Consider the following 16738-nt stretch of genomic DNA (forward strand, 5'->3'; position numbering starts at 1 on the left):
GTCAGAGCAGGAAACTGAAGCCAGTGAGCACCCACAGACCCATCTGCCGCAGGCTCCTCCCTGACTCGATGCAGGGCTGCTGGCCTGCCCTCTGGGTCCTGAGGGCCGGTGGGGATTTCTCAGGTGTCCTGGTGCCCTGTCACAGCCAGAGCCCAGGAGCCCTCGGCCAGGGAGTCTGTGCAGAGTGGTGCTGGCAGCCCGGCTCCTTGCAGAGAACCAAGCCCAAAGGACAGGCAGGCACAATCACCCGAGGGCACTTCATTAGCAGGAGGCGTTGGGCCGTCTTTTGGTGGCAGGCCACAGTGAGAGGGAGTGACAAGAAGCACTTGAATCCCATTATGGATGAATCAGCAGATGGGGCCGCGGGCACCATGCTGGGCTGCCCTGCGCTGCTTCACAGACCATCCCACAGCTCCTGTGTGCCCACTTTGAAGACAACCCCCAGTGGTACTCTGAATGGTAGAGTGGGGAGTCTCGGTGCCCTCCAGAAGGGGATGCCTGGCGGTCCCCTTGGCTGGGTGAGAGCCCGCTGGGGCTGCCCCCAGAGCCCTTTGCTTGCCAGGGTGAAAGAGCGGGCCTGCCCTCAGGGTTAAGCCAGTGCCACCAGCCTCTGGTATCAGAGGGCTCAGCTTGTGAACCCCCTCCGGTGCCAGCCAAGCCTCACCACAGCCCTGCAGGTGGAGCCTCTTCCCACTTTATGGACCTGGAAACCAAAGGCCAGACGCGTGGTGCGGAGCTGGGGTCCAGGCAAGCGGTGGCTTGCCTCCCTTCCCCCCGGAGCTTCTGTGAAGCAGAGCCCCAGGCCCCCGCACCCAGGGCAGGCAGCTGGCCCACCTTCCTCATGCCCTCTCTCCCTGATGTCTGCACATCCAGCCTTCACAGACAGGTGCCGCCACTGCCCTGAACTAACAGGCTGGTGAAAACAGCCAGTGTGAAAGCCGAAAACGAAATGCCTTACCCCATTCCCTGCCCCTCAAAATGTTAGTCCTTGGGTAATTTCTTAAATGTACTACTTCAATAGACATCCTCCCACGGGTGTCTTTGAAATTGCTTTTTAGAAATACAACACACCAGCAAGAACCTGCCGGGCCCAGGCACAGATCCCAAGGAGCAGAGCCTGTTTCCCCATCTGCTACGTGCACACCACCAGTCAGCCCTCAAGAGCTAAGGCATGAGGCGGGGCATATGCCCGCACGTGGCTGGCCCTCGGTATTCAGCTGCCCCTTCCTTATTGCCTTTAAAGTTTTATCTCTGAAACTTTGTCACATTTAATTGGCTCATATAACCAGGATCGTGTTAAACTGCCATTCTGTTGAATCCTAGCTTCCTCAGGGTCTTGGGGAAGTCCAGCTGTAGGGAGGACCAGCAGAAGCCCACACCCCAACCTGGGGTAGCCCCACTGCCCCTGGACCTCACGGCTTAAACTCATCTCTCTCATCACCCCTCTTGCAGATGGCAGCTCTCCAGAGCCCCTTCTACGGAGATAAAATGAATCTCTTCTCCCTCTGCCAGAAGATCGAGCAGTGTGACTACCCCCCGCTCCCCGGGGAGCATTACTCTGAGAAGGTGAGTCTCCTGCTGTCAGGACCAGGCGGCAGGCCCAGCCAGGCAGCGGGGGCTGGAGAGGAGGCAGTGCCAAAATTCCCCAGCTGTGGGGTGGAGCTTGGGTTCATTTAACAGGGTGGAGATGGGAAGGTTTCTGGGAAAATGACTCAGAGGGAAAAAAGCAGATTTTACTGAGGACATTTCACGGACACCAGTGTGAGCCCGAAAGAACCCTGGCCTGCCCAGGCAGAGGCCAGCAGGAGCTGGTCAAGGAGGCCCATCAGCACACTCCTGCCCACTTGGCTCCCTACCCAGTGCTCGAGTGGGAGACTGGCTGCTGCAGGTCTGAGAGATGGGCTCCGTGTGGCATCAGATGACAGGAAAGGGCAGAGGCAGGAGGGGCCCTGAACCACCACTGGCTGCCACTGTGCTCCCATGACAGGCAACCATGACTGGTCTTCGAGCTGTCATAGACCCAAGTCACACCTTGGCTTTTTATTTTCAAGATTTTATACTGGGTGCAGGGCCTCTGGACACAGACTCTGACAGGCCTGGCCTTGGGGTGTGCCAGGTGCTAGCTGTCCATGAGCATCTTCTTCCCCAGTTCCAGCATCTTGAAAATAAGGCTCATGTTTCACCTCGTGGATAAAATGTGAGGATGAAGTGATAGGTTTACAGCCCAGCATGGCTAGGGTGTAGATGGATGCATGTTTAAACACCGTTCACTGTTTTTGGGCGAGTCACTGGACTTTTTTCATGTTTAAAATGGGAATGCTCATAGCATCCGCCTCACCGGGTCAGTGTGAGGACTGGGGCAATGCGTGACGTGCTCAGCCTAGCACCAGGCCAGCATTTACTCTGTCAGCATCTCAAGTAGCTGCTGAGTATAGCGCAGGGTCTGGCTCAGAAACAATGCTCACTAAGCATTCAGTGTCACCGTTATTTTTGTTCAGGGTTAATGCTAGAACTATTGTTTCTGTTCAGAGCTAGTGGGTGTGAAGGGGAGTCTTGAAACCTACCTGGGCCTGCGCTGCAGGGCCATAGGCCATTGCCTCATAGTAACAGCTCACATTCATGACTTACTGTTGAGTCCTCCCCCAGACCATCTTACCAATGAGGAAACTGCGACACAGGTTAAATAACTTGCCCAAGGTCATGTAACTTGCAAGTAGTGAAGGCAGGATTTGAACCCTGCACCTGGCTGCTACGCCATCCTGTTTCTCAATGGCACACCTCCTCTGGTAGCTGACTCTCCAGCTCGGGTGAAGTGCTGTCTGTGCAGCTCACCGTGATCCCAGTCCTGAAGGCTCTGACGGCTTTGGAAGGAGCAGCCCGCCCTTGTCCCCTAGGGGCCTGGGCAGACCAAGCTGCAGAGACCAAGTGTCCCGCGTGCTCTCACCCTGTGTCCAGGCAAGCCAACCGCAGGGGTCACGGGCCCGCCTTCTCCTGTCAGCCTCTGTCCTTGTGCCGTGCCCTTTGGCTTTGTAGACCCCTGGCCGGTGGAGCAGGCACCAGGAGCACAGGCTTTTTCAGAGTTCAGTGCCTACTCTCTCCCGACTTCTGCTTCAGTGGCTTGCAAAGTTCTTCTGTGTACTTTCGAGGAATGCTCTGGAGCAGAAGTTGGCAGGAAAGGAAAAACTATTTAGATTTCTTTTACCAAGTTAATGGTTGGTTTTGGTTTTTCTTTTCTCACCTTTTGTTTAAATTTGGAATTATATACTATTCAGAGGCGAGAGGCTTGGAGCCATGCAACTTAGAGCAAATCACTTCTGTGCTTCAGTTTCCCTCTTATAAATGGGAGCCATGATCTCTGCCTCCCAGGTATCAAGCTGAAATGATTGGGTCAGCATGAGGCCCTCAGCCCCCTTCCCTCCCAAGCTGGTCGCCCCTCTCCGTGAGTGCCTGGTTTGCAAGCACCATTTCTAGGTGGTGGGTCTGGGAGAGGTGCTTCTCAGCACTGGAGCCCCTCAGCACACCTCACTTTTGAAGTTGCACCACCCTAGAAATAATACTTTTTCTCTTGGTTTCTGAAATTCTCATTTACTTATTGCCAACTGTGTGGTCTACTCACAAGTGAGCTATGGGGGCCGTGTAGACTTCACCTTCATCGGTTCCTTGGGCACGGTAAGCAGTCAGAGGTCCGCCACAGCCCCCGTCCCCTGCACACTGTAAGGCTCCGAGAAGTGCTGCTTCGTCAAGGGCAGCCTCTGACTCCAGGGCCGTCTGTGCTGCCTGTCCAGGAGCTTCCCAGTGTGCACAAAACAGTGGAATCCAATAAAGATGGCACGCAGGTTGGAGAGCATGCTCAAAATGCCTGACCTGGAGGAACCCCTTGTTTGCAACCTTGAAACCCCTGGGGAGTGAAACATGGAGTGTGTACAGTGACCCCTCATCTCCCCAGACTCCCAGAACACAGGCAATGAGGCCACGTGAGTCCCCTTATTCAGGACTCTCTCCCTGCTGCCCCTGACCCCCAACCCTGCAGGGCCAGCTGGCCCCTCCAGCAGCAGGCATTTAAGTGAAGAAATTGCAGTGAGCCCAGTGATGCAAGTTAAGATGTAGGCTTTTCTAAGGTCATTATTTTAATTACCATTAAAATAATTGGCACTCCGGCTATCAGAAGGGAGGCGATCAGAGGCTCAAGGTACCCTTCCCCACCCCAGGGCGGGCACAGCCTTCAGTGCCTGTATAATTAAAAGCTCTGTCTTTCATGAGCAACAATAAAGAGGCCAGGGGGTGCGCAGCCTGCAGCCCTGCTGCATGTTAATGCATTTGTGATGATCAATAAATCCTTGCCTTGCGTTCTGTCCTCAGTTTGGGCATCTGCATGACTGACAGTGTGCATATATACACACATATGCACACATGCACACACACACAGATTTGCCCAGTAGTGTGGACAGTTGAAATTTCAGAATAACTTGGAGGTAACCACTCTCAGGGTCTCAGAGAATGGCCTTTGGGGCAGAAGAGGCCTAGGCTTGGCCCTGGCTCTCCTGGGCGGCCGTGTGAGCCTGCCCGTCCCTGGGTGAGTGCCACTGCTCACCTAGCTGCTGCGAGAGCCGAGTTCCTGCAGCTACGGTGCCTACACAGAGCCTCAACAATCCTGCTTCCCTAGGAGTAATACACACCCTTCTCTCCCTTGCAGTTACGAGAACTGGTCAGTATGTGCATCTACCCGGACCCCACCCAGAGACCTGACATCGGATATGTGCACCAGGTTGCCAAACAGATGCATGTGTGGATGTCAAGCACCTGAACATGGTCACAGTGAGCCTGATCAGAGCCAGCACCACTTTGCCTTACTTGAGACTTCTCTCCAAAGTGGCCACCTGGTAACCTAGACCAACTAAGAGGGTTCAGCAGGCTACCCAGAGGGGAACGCAGATGCTGAATGCAGAGCAGCTGGGGGGAGGGGCACTGGTCACATGTTACTGGTGGTCAAATTCGAAGGTCCTTTCTTTAAACTGTTGTGGACAATCTCAGCTGGGTTGTTAACAAGGGTGAGAGGCTCAGCGAGCCACTGATGCATCCCTTGTATCTGGCTTGTAATGTGAATCTTTAGGATAATTCCTTCAGTGACCTGTCAAGGTTTATACTAACAGGAGAATCACAGGAGACTGTGTGATTTGTAGTGAGCCTTTGAAAATGGTTAGTAGCAAGTTCAGTTTAGCTCTTAGAATCTTTTCAAACAATCAAGCTGTGTGCTTAATTTACTCTGTTGTAAAGGGATAAAGTGGAAATAATTTTTTTAAGTAGAGTGGAGATTTTCCTAATATTTTTATCTACATTTATAACTTGATGAATGACGATGAGGAGAACCCAGCATCTGGCATAGAGCTTCAGAAGGCAACAGTATTTGAAAACCACGAGTATTTTCCATGCAGTCCAGCTCAGCCATCTTCTCCTGAACATCTGCTGTGTACCAGGCATTTCATCACCTGCTTGAATGCTGGCAGTTAACAGTGTTAAGCGCTTTCCTCTGTGGGAAGGAAGCATGGGATATAAAAACATAAAACACGCCTTCAGGCTGTTCTCTGTACAAGTTCTGATTCTGCAGTTTCCTACCATGAACTTGGGCAACTTTCTTAGCCTCTCTGAGCCTTAGTTTCCTCATCTGTAAAATAGAACTATTAATGCCTACCTTCAGGGCTGCTGACAGAATTTGAAATAAAATTTGCAAATTATCTAGCACATTGTAGATGATCCCAAAATGGTAGCCACTTACCCCTACACAAAATTAAGTCTATGGACCATGAAAGTCAATAATTAATATACAACTGTATTATGTGTAGGAGACCAGAGATGTGGTCACTTATTTCTTGTTCCCAAATAGGATTAACTGTGAAGAGTAATTTATAAATGTGAACTTAAGGAAAACTCAAGCTCTGAAGGAAATAGTTTGGATTTTGTTTTTATACTCAAGTTAATCCTCAAATGGTTTAAGTTGTCCCCCACCGACTTGGGACAGTGCAGCCCTCCAGACAGAGCACACATGCCCCCGGTCCACTGGCACCCTGTTCAGGGGCTCTGACGGTGGGCAATGCTCTGTCTTCACGTGACCTCTGTTCTACTGTAACACTGTCAGGTGTGAGAGATTTTCTTCAGATGCAACCTTGCTTTGTATTTGTTCTCCATGTTTGAAATAAATTGGGGTAAGGGGTTACTTCTGTGAATGAGTACAATTCATGGGTAATTTTAAAACAGCTTCATATTATAGCACAATTTCTTTTGAGGTACTTTTAAAAACAATTCCTCAGGCCCCAGACACCCTCAGTAATCCCAGAATTTTTTTAAAGCTCCCCAGATAATTCTGATAATTGTCAGCCAAGTTACTGCCTAAATAGTCCATTGTTCTCCCCATCCCACTCCTGGCAGTTTTATACAAGGAAGGCTGGCCCAGGAGTGGGCTCGCTCTGTAAGACCACAGTGCTGACCCCCTTAAGGCCCCCAGCCACACTCTCTCTGAGGCTGGGGAAGCAGGGTTGGGGCATCAAGGCCCTAACCTCCTGTCTAACATTTACCACTAAAGTTTTTCTAAGTCCAGGCGAATGTTTTGCAAATATTTTGCGTATGGCTCTCAGAGCCCCCACTGTGTCCCCCTCGGCAGAATCAGCCTCAGACACAGATGACCTTGCTTTCTGCATGTCATCCACTTTCAACCCCAGAAGAACAATTCCGCCTACCAGGTCCCTCTGGAAGTGTACAATTTCAGCCATTCACCAGGCCTGTGTGTGACATGATCATATCCTATTACGAAGAGCCCCAAAACACTCCTTTGACTTCCATGAAACTGGCCGGAGGGGAGTTCACCTAGTTTCACCAGTCCCACACAGCTATGGCAGAGCACACTGGCCCCCCACCTAATGCTGCTGAGTACTGAGAACTGATCACCTCTATTTCTTTCCTACTTGTCTGCCGGGGTAAAAGGCTGTGCTGCGCTCACCCTAAAACACACACAAAAATACAAAGAATCTGGGTACACCGTGAACAAAGAGAAAGTACATTAGCACAAGGGGCAGGTCTAAATGTTCACCTGGAGAATCAGAGCAACCCGATCTGAGTTCCTTCAACAGGTGAGATCTGATCTGTTTTTAGGAGGGTTATGCTGCTCCTACACCCACCTGAATGCAGACTGGCACTCAGGGAGGGACTACCGCTCTGAAGGGGAGGCCAGGTTGAAGGGCCTTAGCAGCCAAAAACACCACACAGCCCCCAGACCTCAGCTGCTCAGTTTGGTTTGCATGTTTTTATTGGGTTTCATTCGGCCAGTGCTGGCCACGTGAATGTCTTACAGGAGGAGCCTCCAGTGCCCCCATCTCCTACAGCAGTGACCAGCCGTCCACTGACCCCATTCAGGAAGTGTCCATCGTTTGGACTGTTTCTTCCAGCACCTCGATTTCCAGGGTAGTGACTTTTTCAGCGAGAATAGCAGTGGTCCCTTTCTCACACTTATACCGGCCAGACCTAGTGAGGAAAACAAAAGCCGAGAGTCAGAATCTCCTACCGAACCCGCCAGAGGGCTGGAGATGGGGGCAAGTACGTGGTGAGGCAGCAGGCAGTCCTGGACTGGAACCCTGGCTCCCCCAGTTCCCAGCTCTGCTTCCTTGGGGGAAATTCAACCGTCTGGAGGCTCGCTTTCCTCAGAGCTCAGGCACCCCGAAACAGAGAAACCTTGTAGGCATGAAGCACACTATGAGAGATCGTAATACCTGGCACTTAGTGGCACTCCAATTTCTTTCCCCACCTCACAGTCCCCAGAAGATGCCGGACAAAGCATCTGCTCATTTGCCTTAGAGCTTCAGCCTCCCGAAAGCACCTTTCAGTAACCAGCAGGAAACGGATCCTTTCATTAAGCTGCCATCACCCTTCCTTTCTGTAGCAGCACAGATGACCTATTATCCTAAACACTTTCAAAATACTTTGAAGTATAAACTGTGTAAAAATGACTCCCAGCCAGACTTGTTCCTTTAGACCACACTCTCAAAACTCAAGAAAGGAGAGTTAACTGTCCCCTGCAGGGACATGGTGGACATACCGAACCCCTCCTTCCTGGTGTGAGTCCAGCGGTTTCTTTGGGCACAAGGCCATCTGTAAGATACATATACTTGAACTGCTAATTCTCACACCACGGCCAGGAATTATGATATTGTCAAACAGCAGCACAAATCCAGCTGTTCTTTTGGTCTGTACCCAACTGAGACATGATTTCTGTCAGTCTGGCATGGACTAAAGACAGCTGCTGGCTGTGCCATGATTGTGTGCTCCTTGAAAACCCATCCTCTCAAATGGGTACTTGTGCTCAGAGAGGGAGCACGACGCACAAAGAAAAAAGCGACACCGCAGAGCTTGTGCCCAAAGAACAGCAGGCCTCTATGCCTGCTAAGCCTGCCTGTCCCCACCATGCTCTCGTAAAAGATCCGAGCAATGGCACCTTTTCAAGATGTGCCCCGCCCCTCCCCTGTTGGTGTGATGCTGAGGGGCTCCATCCCCAGACGGGAAGGGTGGTGGCAGCCTGCTGTCATATGGCTCATGTGCCTGATTCATCTGTGCACCATGGGTGGAAGGCTTGGACCCACCAGGGCCTCCTCACAGTCTGGGCTACGGCGCCTGGTTTCAGCAGCACACAGGGAGGACTTCTACCAGAAGCAACAGTGCATTGCACAACAGGACGTAGAGGGCAGAGGAGCCAGCAGGAAACGCACAGGCCATTTCCACACTGGGACTGCGCACAAGACACCCCATCTGCCCCCACCCTGACTGTTCACTCTGGGAAAGGCTCCCCTAACCCAGGAAATGCCCCCGTCAGCTGCTGGCAGAAAAGATGACAGTAAGACTGCAGAGTGCATAGTCACCGCAGTGCCCACTGGCACCTGACACCTGCTGCACTGTCATGGCTGCCCAGAAGTACGGTTGCTGATCCCATGTGCCCAGCACCTCACAAGACCTGCAAAACTAGCTGATGGGGTTATTTTGTTCCTGTCCTCAGTGTCTACAGTCTCCTTGCAGATGAGTGGCCTGTGTCCCTAGCAAGTAAGAAGTGCCACAGCTACTAAGCACAGGTTCCTTGTCCAACACCAAACAGTGTATTTCATTGGCTCAAATGTGGCTTCCAGAATGTTCACCCAGGACACTGTTAAGTCAGGAGCAGTTCACAGGAGCCATGTGCCCCTGCCCTCAAGAAGCTTGGCTAAGCCTGCTCCCCCAGCAGGGCTCTAGCCTGAAAGGGGGCTTCCCTCCCCACTAGCACCCAAAGAGCTCCACGGGGGCATTAGGGATCAGCTAGTCCAGCTCCACCGCCTCAGACAGGGAGACCAATCTGCCCAGTCACTACACCAGGCAATGCCGGTTCCCTGATCCCTAGGCCACAGCTCTCTGCTGCTATGCTGCCTACCTTTGCCAGGGACACACACAGTCTCCACAATGCAAGTGCCCACTGCTACGAATACCTGCTGGTCCTCAACATCCTATTCGTTCTCTGAGAACTACTCCTGATTTGGTAATGAGTACATGTAGTGGGAGTTAAAGCAAAAGCACTCTCGACGGTGATGTGCTCGCTGTCCTCTGGCCGAGCTACGGGGCTGGAATGGGAGGAGGGAGAGTCTGTGAATGCAGCTGTGCTACACCCAGATGGCTGCAGCCAGCAGCAGAGCTCAGGGAGCCACACCTGGAGCTGCTCAGGCTCCGGGAAGCGGTCGGGAGCCGGAGGACACCCTTCAGGGCTGCAAAGGAGCAGCTCAGCTGCACACACACCCACTGGCCACAGGTCGGAAACCTTCCCGTTCTATTTAGTAGATCAGCTAGAACCCTGCCCCGCACTCTGGGTCTGGGCTGCCCTGCCTGGCACATGCCACAGGCCGACTGGCTCAGCTCCCTTGAGAGGAGGGAGCACCTCCCAAAGGTCAGTTCCCAAGGCGAGCTTCTGGAGAATCTTAACCCGTGGTTTATAAATGCTTAGGACTTCTGGAGCACTCTGAGAAAAGCTGGGCTGACTGCCCTGGAAAATGCAGCCTCTCACAGAATTTCATATAGAATTCAGGTGATTCTTTCAGAGAAAAAAGGACAGCAGATGACTCCAACCACTTCCCCCAAACTCCTAGCCTAGGGCTCTTTCCTGGGCCCCACCACACCTCTCCATCAACATTTTACAAGTTAAATCACTTTTTTACACCTGACAGAAGGCCACAATCATAGGGCAAATAATGACTCAAAGGTATGTTGTTTAAGGCTGGCTTGGGGACATGGGGATTTACTCAACATGGGTAAGAATCCAGCAAACCCTTTCCAGATGCCACGGCGAGATCACGGGCAGACATGGAAGCCAGGACACACAGGAAGAACTTCAAATCCTTCACTCACCTAGTCCCCTTCTTGTTGGGCACTGTATATGGACGCAGAAAATCCAGCTTGCTCTTGCTGATGACGCAGAGATCAATGTTACTTCCAGACCCCAGGTCATTGAAGACGCCAGCCGCAATGGCTTCACTCACCAGCTTCTTGGCTTCTTCCTCCTGAGGAAGAGAACAGCAATGATTATGCCCACAAACTGAGGGTCTGTTGGTGCCCACAGGTGCTTTCACAAGCAGTGTGCAAAGTCATCTGTGAAGCAGGCACTGTTCCCAATTCCCATTTTTACAGATGAAGGAAAGGTCTCAAAGCACCTCAATGATTATTAGCTGAAGGGTCCTAAGCTGTTAAGTGTACAACCCAAACCTTTCAATATACCCCTTCAACACATCACTTCAGGTCAGATAATCACTACATAGCTGAGGACTATGGGCTGACAGCAATTTATCATCTAAAACGGGTCAGGGCCAAGCAGTAAATATTTTAGGCTTTGTGGATAGTCTCTGACGTAACTACTCTACTCAGCCATGGTAGCACAGAACAGCCATAGACAATATATAAACAAATATGTGCCAATAAAACTTTATTTAAAAAAAGAAGCAGTGCACCACATTTGGCCCCTTGGACTGTTTGCTAACCCCTGATCGAAAATGTCCAACAATATTTGGAAACTGTTTCCTGGTCAGTATCATGGGGAGAAAAACTAAGACCAAAGCATAGTAGTTCTGGGAAAATGGGACAGACTTCTTGCCCAAGAGAATCTATCACTTCCCACTAATAGGCCTGCATGTTCACTGAAGATTCATTTCTTTGAATCACTTGTCTACTCCGTTAAGAAACAAGTCTAAGACTCCAGTTACCAGTGAAAAAGTGGGTTGATTCATTTCTTATCCAAGAAGGCCTACCACATGCAGGGCCCTGTGCTAGGAGCTAGGGCTGCAGAGATGGACGAGGCCCCAAGGTCCCTGCCCTGGAGGGTCTTAGAGTCCAGTGGGGACACTGGGTCCAAGTAACTACAATGAGTGTGATAAGGTGGACTACTGAGAAGGAGCTACGGGGACACTAGTCTATAAAGCTGAAGGACACCAGGCACTCGGAAAACAGGGCAGTGAAACAGACGGCAGGTGGCAGAGGCAGCAAGGTGGGGCCTGGGGATCACCAAGTTCAAGCTCTTTATGCAACGAGGATACAAATGAACCAATCTCCCCAAGAAGGGACCTGCAGCACAGCCCCTTCCCAATCCACCAGGGCATGAGAGTCCATACACATGCAGGCTCAAAAACATGACTCTCTGCCCCCAATTCCAGCCTGAGATTCGCTTCAAGTTGTGGTAAGGTCTGAGAGAACTCTCAGGCCTCCTGCTCCTCTGCCTGCCCTAAGCTGGCAGTGGGATTCCAGGGACATGAGTGCCCTCTGCAGAGTCAGAGGAGGATAAAGAAGGCTTTATGCAAAGTGGATCCTCAACAACCCAGCAGCAGGTATTAATCTGATCTTTATTCTACCAAGCTTTTTCACGTCCTGAGTGGCACCTATGTGGGGCCAGCGAGGCCAGTTATTGTCTTGTGCATATTCAAACAGGATCCTCTGATCTGGATGCTCTCCTAGAACTTCCAATAGTCTAGAGGCCAAAGCCTTGAGCAGGAACCAGTGAAGGTAGTAGCAAAGCAAGCATCTCAAGAGACAGCTCCTGCCTCTGCTACTGTACAGACAACAAAAACCAATCGCTAATGGAACAAACGCAGCCTCACTCCAACTTACTCTCTTACTGAATGACCCTAGACACGTGCGCGAGTGTGTGCACGTGTGCATGTGTGTGCGCAGGTACGGAGAATCTTGTTTATTCTGCTCCTGACCTTCTGTCTCCGTTTCCCTTCTCTGCTGTTTTATTTTCTCTGCTTTGTAATAATCACTGCTTTTCTCATCACTTACCCATGCCTTGAGCCAGCCGAAGTACCTAGCTAGATGTCACAAATCCTGCTGGCAGCACTTTAGACTGCAAATTTAAATTCCCCAGATTATTTTATATTTGGGGTCAGGGAAAGACTCAGAGGAAACTGAAATACATGTCAATCAATTAGACTGGGCACATAGATACCAGAATGCTGACAGTGCTGAGTTTATAGGTGACTCTTCCTAACCTGTAATGGGAGTAGGTGAACTTAAAAAACTTAAAAATGTGCAAAATTATTTTGTATAGCCTGATTTACTCATAAAATTATGTGTGCTGTTATTTAAAGTATAAAGGCTTTTAAAAATTGGGAAAATACACCTTTTAAATTCCTTTCCTCCCCACTAATACTAGAGAAAATAACTCCTTAAGAAAGAAAATCTCACAAGTCTCTGGTTTTTCTCCTCTCGTCCTACCTGTTCACCACCACAAACACAAGGACTAAAGATATTATGAAATGGAAGAAACCTCACATTTTATTAGGTACCTACTATAATGTGCCAAGTACTGAACTAGGCACTTTGATAATCAACGTCACCTTTACCTCCGCCTTAACCATCTTCTGAGGTTGGTATTGTCACAAACTATGGCTGGGAATCAATGACTCACCCAAGGTCACAGCACCACACCAGCTCACAAGTAACTCATTTCAGCTGTGGTCTCCTTAGCAAGTTGGGGACAGCAGACAGTTCCCTGAGTCAGGGTATGTCACTCCCCTATTGCCAAGGATCTTCAGAACCTGGGCAAGTTTAACAGAACTGTGCTTGTCAATTTCTCTCTGCGCCAACTAGCAGCTCCTCTGGGCCAACTAGCAGCAGCTCTGATGGTCATTTCCATGTCAGGGGGCCAAGGGAAGCATTGTTTCCCAAACTTCCCACAGACTACCACCTACAATGTAATATGCCAGAGATCAATATTAAGATCCAAGGTCTTATTTCACATATCCCCTACCCCCACCAAAAACCTCAGAAGGCAGATAGGGTGAAAATTGCCAAGGCTCTGTTGTCTACCCATTACTTACATAGTTAATGTCTTTAACAAATATTTACGGACACTGTGTTCTAAAAATTGCTTCACATGCCAAATACTGTCTTTTACCATAGTATTTCCATACCCAGAATTCTAGATACATATGCAAATATGCTACTGGGCATATTCATACTGTGTTTTCTTTATAGTGGAATTTCACAATTAAACAACTTTTGTCTTTAACACGTGCTACCAAATATTTAGGAAAACTATCAAGAAAACCACAAACTAAAAGCAAGAGGTGGAGAAAACACCACATTTTTATCTGTCTCTGGCCCACAATAAATGTAGGAAGCATTATTTCTTCCTTTAGGATTCATTCTTCATAGGGAAATTGCATCTCCCTTTTCTGGAAGACATGAGTTCTGAGCAGCATCTGCCTGGGGACAGCTGCTACAGAGGGGCTCTGACAAGGGCCCTGCAGAGACTGTGACCCCAGCTGGTCCAGCCTAGGTGCAATGCCCTTTCCTACTGCTGGGTCGGTGTCCTCCCCCAGACAGCTGCTCATGGATTTACACTGCTAACCACAAGGGAAGTTGGATTCCGTGTGTAGATGGACCAGCAGGACTCATCCTGGCTATCAGAAAAACGGTCCTCTAGGCCAGTGGGAGCTTCCTTTACTCTTGAGATGCTTTGCCAAACCACCATGATCCTGGTGATCGAAAATTAGCTGGGGGAGCTAGGTTCAAGATCATCTAGCAGATGTGGAGGCAGACAGACTAGGTTTGAGTCCCGTTTCCTGTTGCTGTGCAACCTTGGACAACTCACTTCACCTCTCTGAGCTCACTCTCCTCTGTAATACAGTGGTGATAAACTAGGATTTATCGTAAGATTGCTGTAAGAATTAAAGTACAGAAAGCACCCACTATAGTAGCTGGCACATAGCTGTTGCTTCATAAATGATAACTTATTTAATAAAGCAAGCCAGAGGGCTCCTTTAAAAGGATTGAGACACAATTTTTCGCTAAGCAGTGACCACATATATCAAAAGCCAAGCCAGGAGAAGGAGGTCCAAACAAACCTGCTGACGAATCTTCACCCAGTGCTGTGGAGAAGTTCCTATAATAATTAATCCAAGCAAAAAGCACACTCCCTAAAAGTTCAGAGAATATAAAAGGAGCACTTCCTGCTTTATGGCTACAAAGACCAAACTAACTGGGAATATCAGTCCCCCGGGCCACCCCTGCTTCTTAAATGAGATTACAATAAGAGTGATGTACTGTACTACAAGTCAGCTGTGACAAGCAGCACTTTATAGAGCTATCTGTTTGTCTCCATCACTGCATTGCACAATGTGTCCCTGGACTCCAATGTGCAGCTCCATTTACCGCTACATGACAAATGGGCAGCACTTGTAAAAGGCACAAAGAGGTCCACGTCGGCCACGTAATGGTCACCACAGCTGTACCCGAGTGCTTGAGGGGACAAAACAGACCCCCAAGTTCATTAAACTGACCAGTAATGGATCTTTCAAAAAGTGCCTTAGGAATCGTACAGAAAAGGCTAAAATAAATAACTCAGCATGGAAGGCTAATCTGAAATGGTGTTTGATAAATTATTTATAACACAGGCGATTGTCTGCATTTAATATTGGAGCTACTAGTAGCATCTTTAAAAGATGATTTATGTGTTGTAATGCTATTAAACTTTATATTGGCCCACTGCTAGCTATAAAGTCTGCTGAGATTTAGAGAATGAGTTTTAAACTGTCACTGCAATATCATAGGAGATGGAGACTGTATTAAATCTTTACTTTAAACCTGTTATCTAGAGAGTTGCATTTTGTAGACACTCACAAACTGATAGATTACCTCGGCATCCGCTATGGTACGGGTCCAAAATAGTACTGCAAAGAAACTTTTCCACATTATTCCTGTCTACAGCTACAACAGAATTTCTCTTCTCACTTAAGTAATTTTTAGATTGAGAATGTCACCAGAGTAAAATGTAGGTGCCCCAGCCATTGGGCACCCTGGATAGTTCAGCATCAAATTAATATTCTTTAAATAAACCCTCTACATTCTACTGTTCAGTTCTGCATTCTGAATAGTGCTTTACTTACATCAGGAGCAGGCAAAATATTAAATATGCATCTGACTGAAAACCTATCACAATAGAGTTTTGGAATGTGAAAATACATGTATACAGCAAGTCGTTTGAAACAACCAATTTGTAACTATAATTTTTTAAAGCACTTAAAAAGAAATAAAATTGATTATTTGCTAGAAAATATATATCCCATTTATCTAGCTGAGGTGCTGACGATAAAGAGGGATGAAAAAATGAAGAAATATTCAGCCTTCATGAAGAACAGGCTTCCCCTGGCTCCACTGTTTTTCAGGGCATTGCAGAAGCATCCTTTTGCCTTCTGTCCCACTGCCAGACCAGGAGTCAAGGGACAGTGACTCCCCTACCTTTGCTTGAGGGGAGTTAAGAAGGTGGGTGGCATCATAGCTGAACTCTCATACAACTTTCATCAAGTTTCCTATTTGCTATTAAATTTACAAGGACCATAAACTAAAAACTAAGGATTTGACTAGATAAGAATTGAAGCAATCCAAATTCATCTTCAAAAATCTCCATTACCTTTTGCTACTTGCTCTGAAAATGCAAAAAATGCTATAGTTCTGATGATCTGTAGCAGAGCAAATAAAAGGGTGTGGTAAGAGTTTGGAGTCTCAAAAAAGGACCAAAATCCCATTGTCTCCATCTCTGTGTCCCGGGCAGCCAGCACAGTGCTTGGCATGGACATCAACGAAAGGAAAGCAGAACACCAACTTCAAATGCCAAACTAAAGGATGGAATCAATTATGAGGCAGATTGGTACTTAAGTGGAGTAATTCCAAAATTGCACCCGTCCCAGCTGGGAACCAGGGAACAAGAGCATGCAAAGACAGTTAAATGCAAGAGAAGAAGAGGTTTAGCACAATGTTCTGTAGTGGCCTGTTAACATGCTGAGGTTCTGACTAGGCCACTGATGCGGCCTGAAGGAGTCATTCACAGCTGATGGTTGAATAAAACTTAAAGAGCTCAAAAAAGTGTTTAAAACAGTCCCCCCCCAACAGCAGTATGTTTCCTGCACTGAGTAACAGACCTGATGTATCCCATGTGTAGCCACACATTTTACAGTGGAAAAGGTTAATTTAACTTTTTTTTAGACTGGGCTGTGTGACAAAAGCAAAGATATCTGAGTTTCGTGTTTGGCTTGAGCCGTTTGGGTAAACACGGGCTGCCTGTGTTAACACCTGGGAATTGGTGGATGTAATGGAGTTGCAGCTGGTGCTGACTGTGCCCAGAGCAGGGAGTGTGTTAGTGACCGGGTCTTTAAGGTCTGGATGGTGCTGCCATTCCTCTCCTCGAAAGCTTTTC

General features: G+C 48.7%; 2 protein-coding genes across 3 annotated transcripts in view; one reads left to right on the forward strand and one right to left on the reverse strand.

The window, feature by feature from the left end:
* NEK6 (NIMA related kinase 6) overlaps window positions 1-6211 on the forward strand; it is a 79424-nt gene extending 73213 nt beyond the window's left edge. For both annotated transcript variants that reach the window (XM_036913977.2, XM_036913976.2), the window contains exons 9-10: window positions 1453-1566; window positions 4694-6211. In XM_036913977.2, the coding sequence (XP_036769872.1) occupies window positions 1453-1566; window positions 4694-4804 (225 nt within the window). In that variant the 3' untranslated portion in view covers window positions 4805-6211. The remainder of the gene's footprint in view (window positions 1-1452; window positions 1567-4693) is intronic.
* A 1064-nt stretch (window positions 6212-7275) lies between these two features.
* PSMB7 (proteasome 20S subunit beta 7) overlaps window positions 7276-16738 on the reverse strand; it is a 65737-nt gene continuing 56274 nt past the window's right edge. The window contains exons 7-8 of the mRNA XM_036913978.2: window positions 10405-10556; window positions 7276-7512 (exon numbers count right to left, since the gene is read on the reverse strand). Coding sequence (XP_036769873.2) covers window positions 7401-7512; window positions 10405-10556 — 264 coding nt within the window. The 3' untranslated portion in view covers window positions 7276-7400. The remainder of the gene's footprint in view (window positions 7513-10404; window positions 10557-16738) is intronic.

The sequence above is a fragment of the Manis pentadactyla genome, chromosome 3 (assembly GCF_030020395.1).
Source record: "Manis pentadactyla isolate mManPen7 chromosome 3, mManPen7.hap1, whole genome shotgun sequence".
NCBI classification, from domain to species: domain Eukaryota; kingdom Metazoa; phylum Chordata; class Mammalia; order Pholidota; family Manidae; genus Manis; species Manis pentadactyla.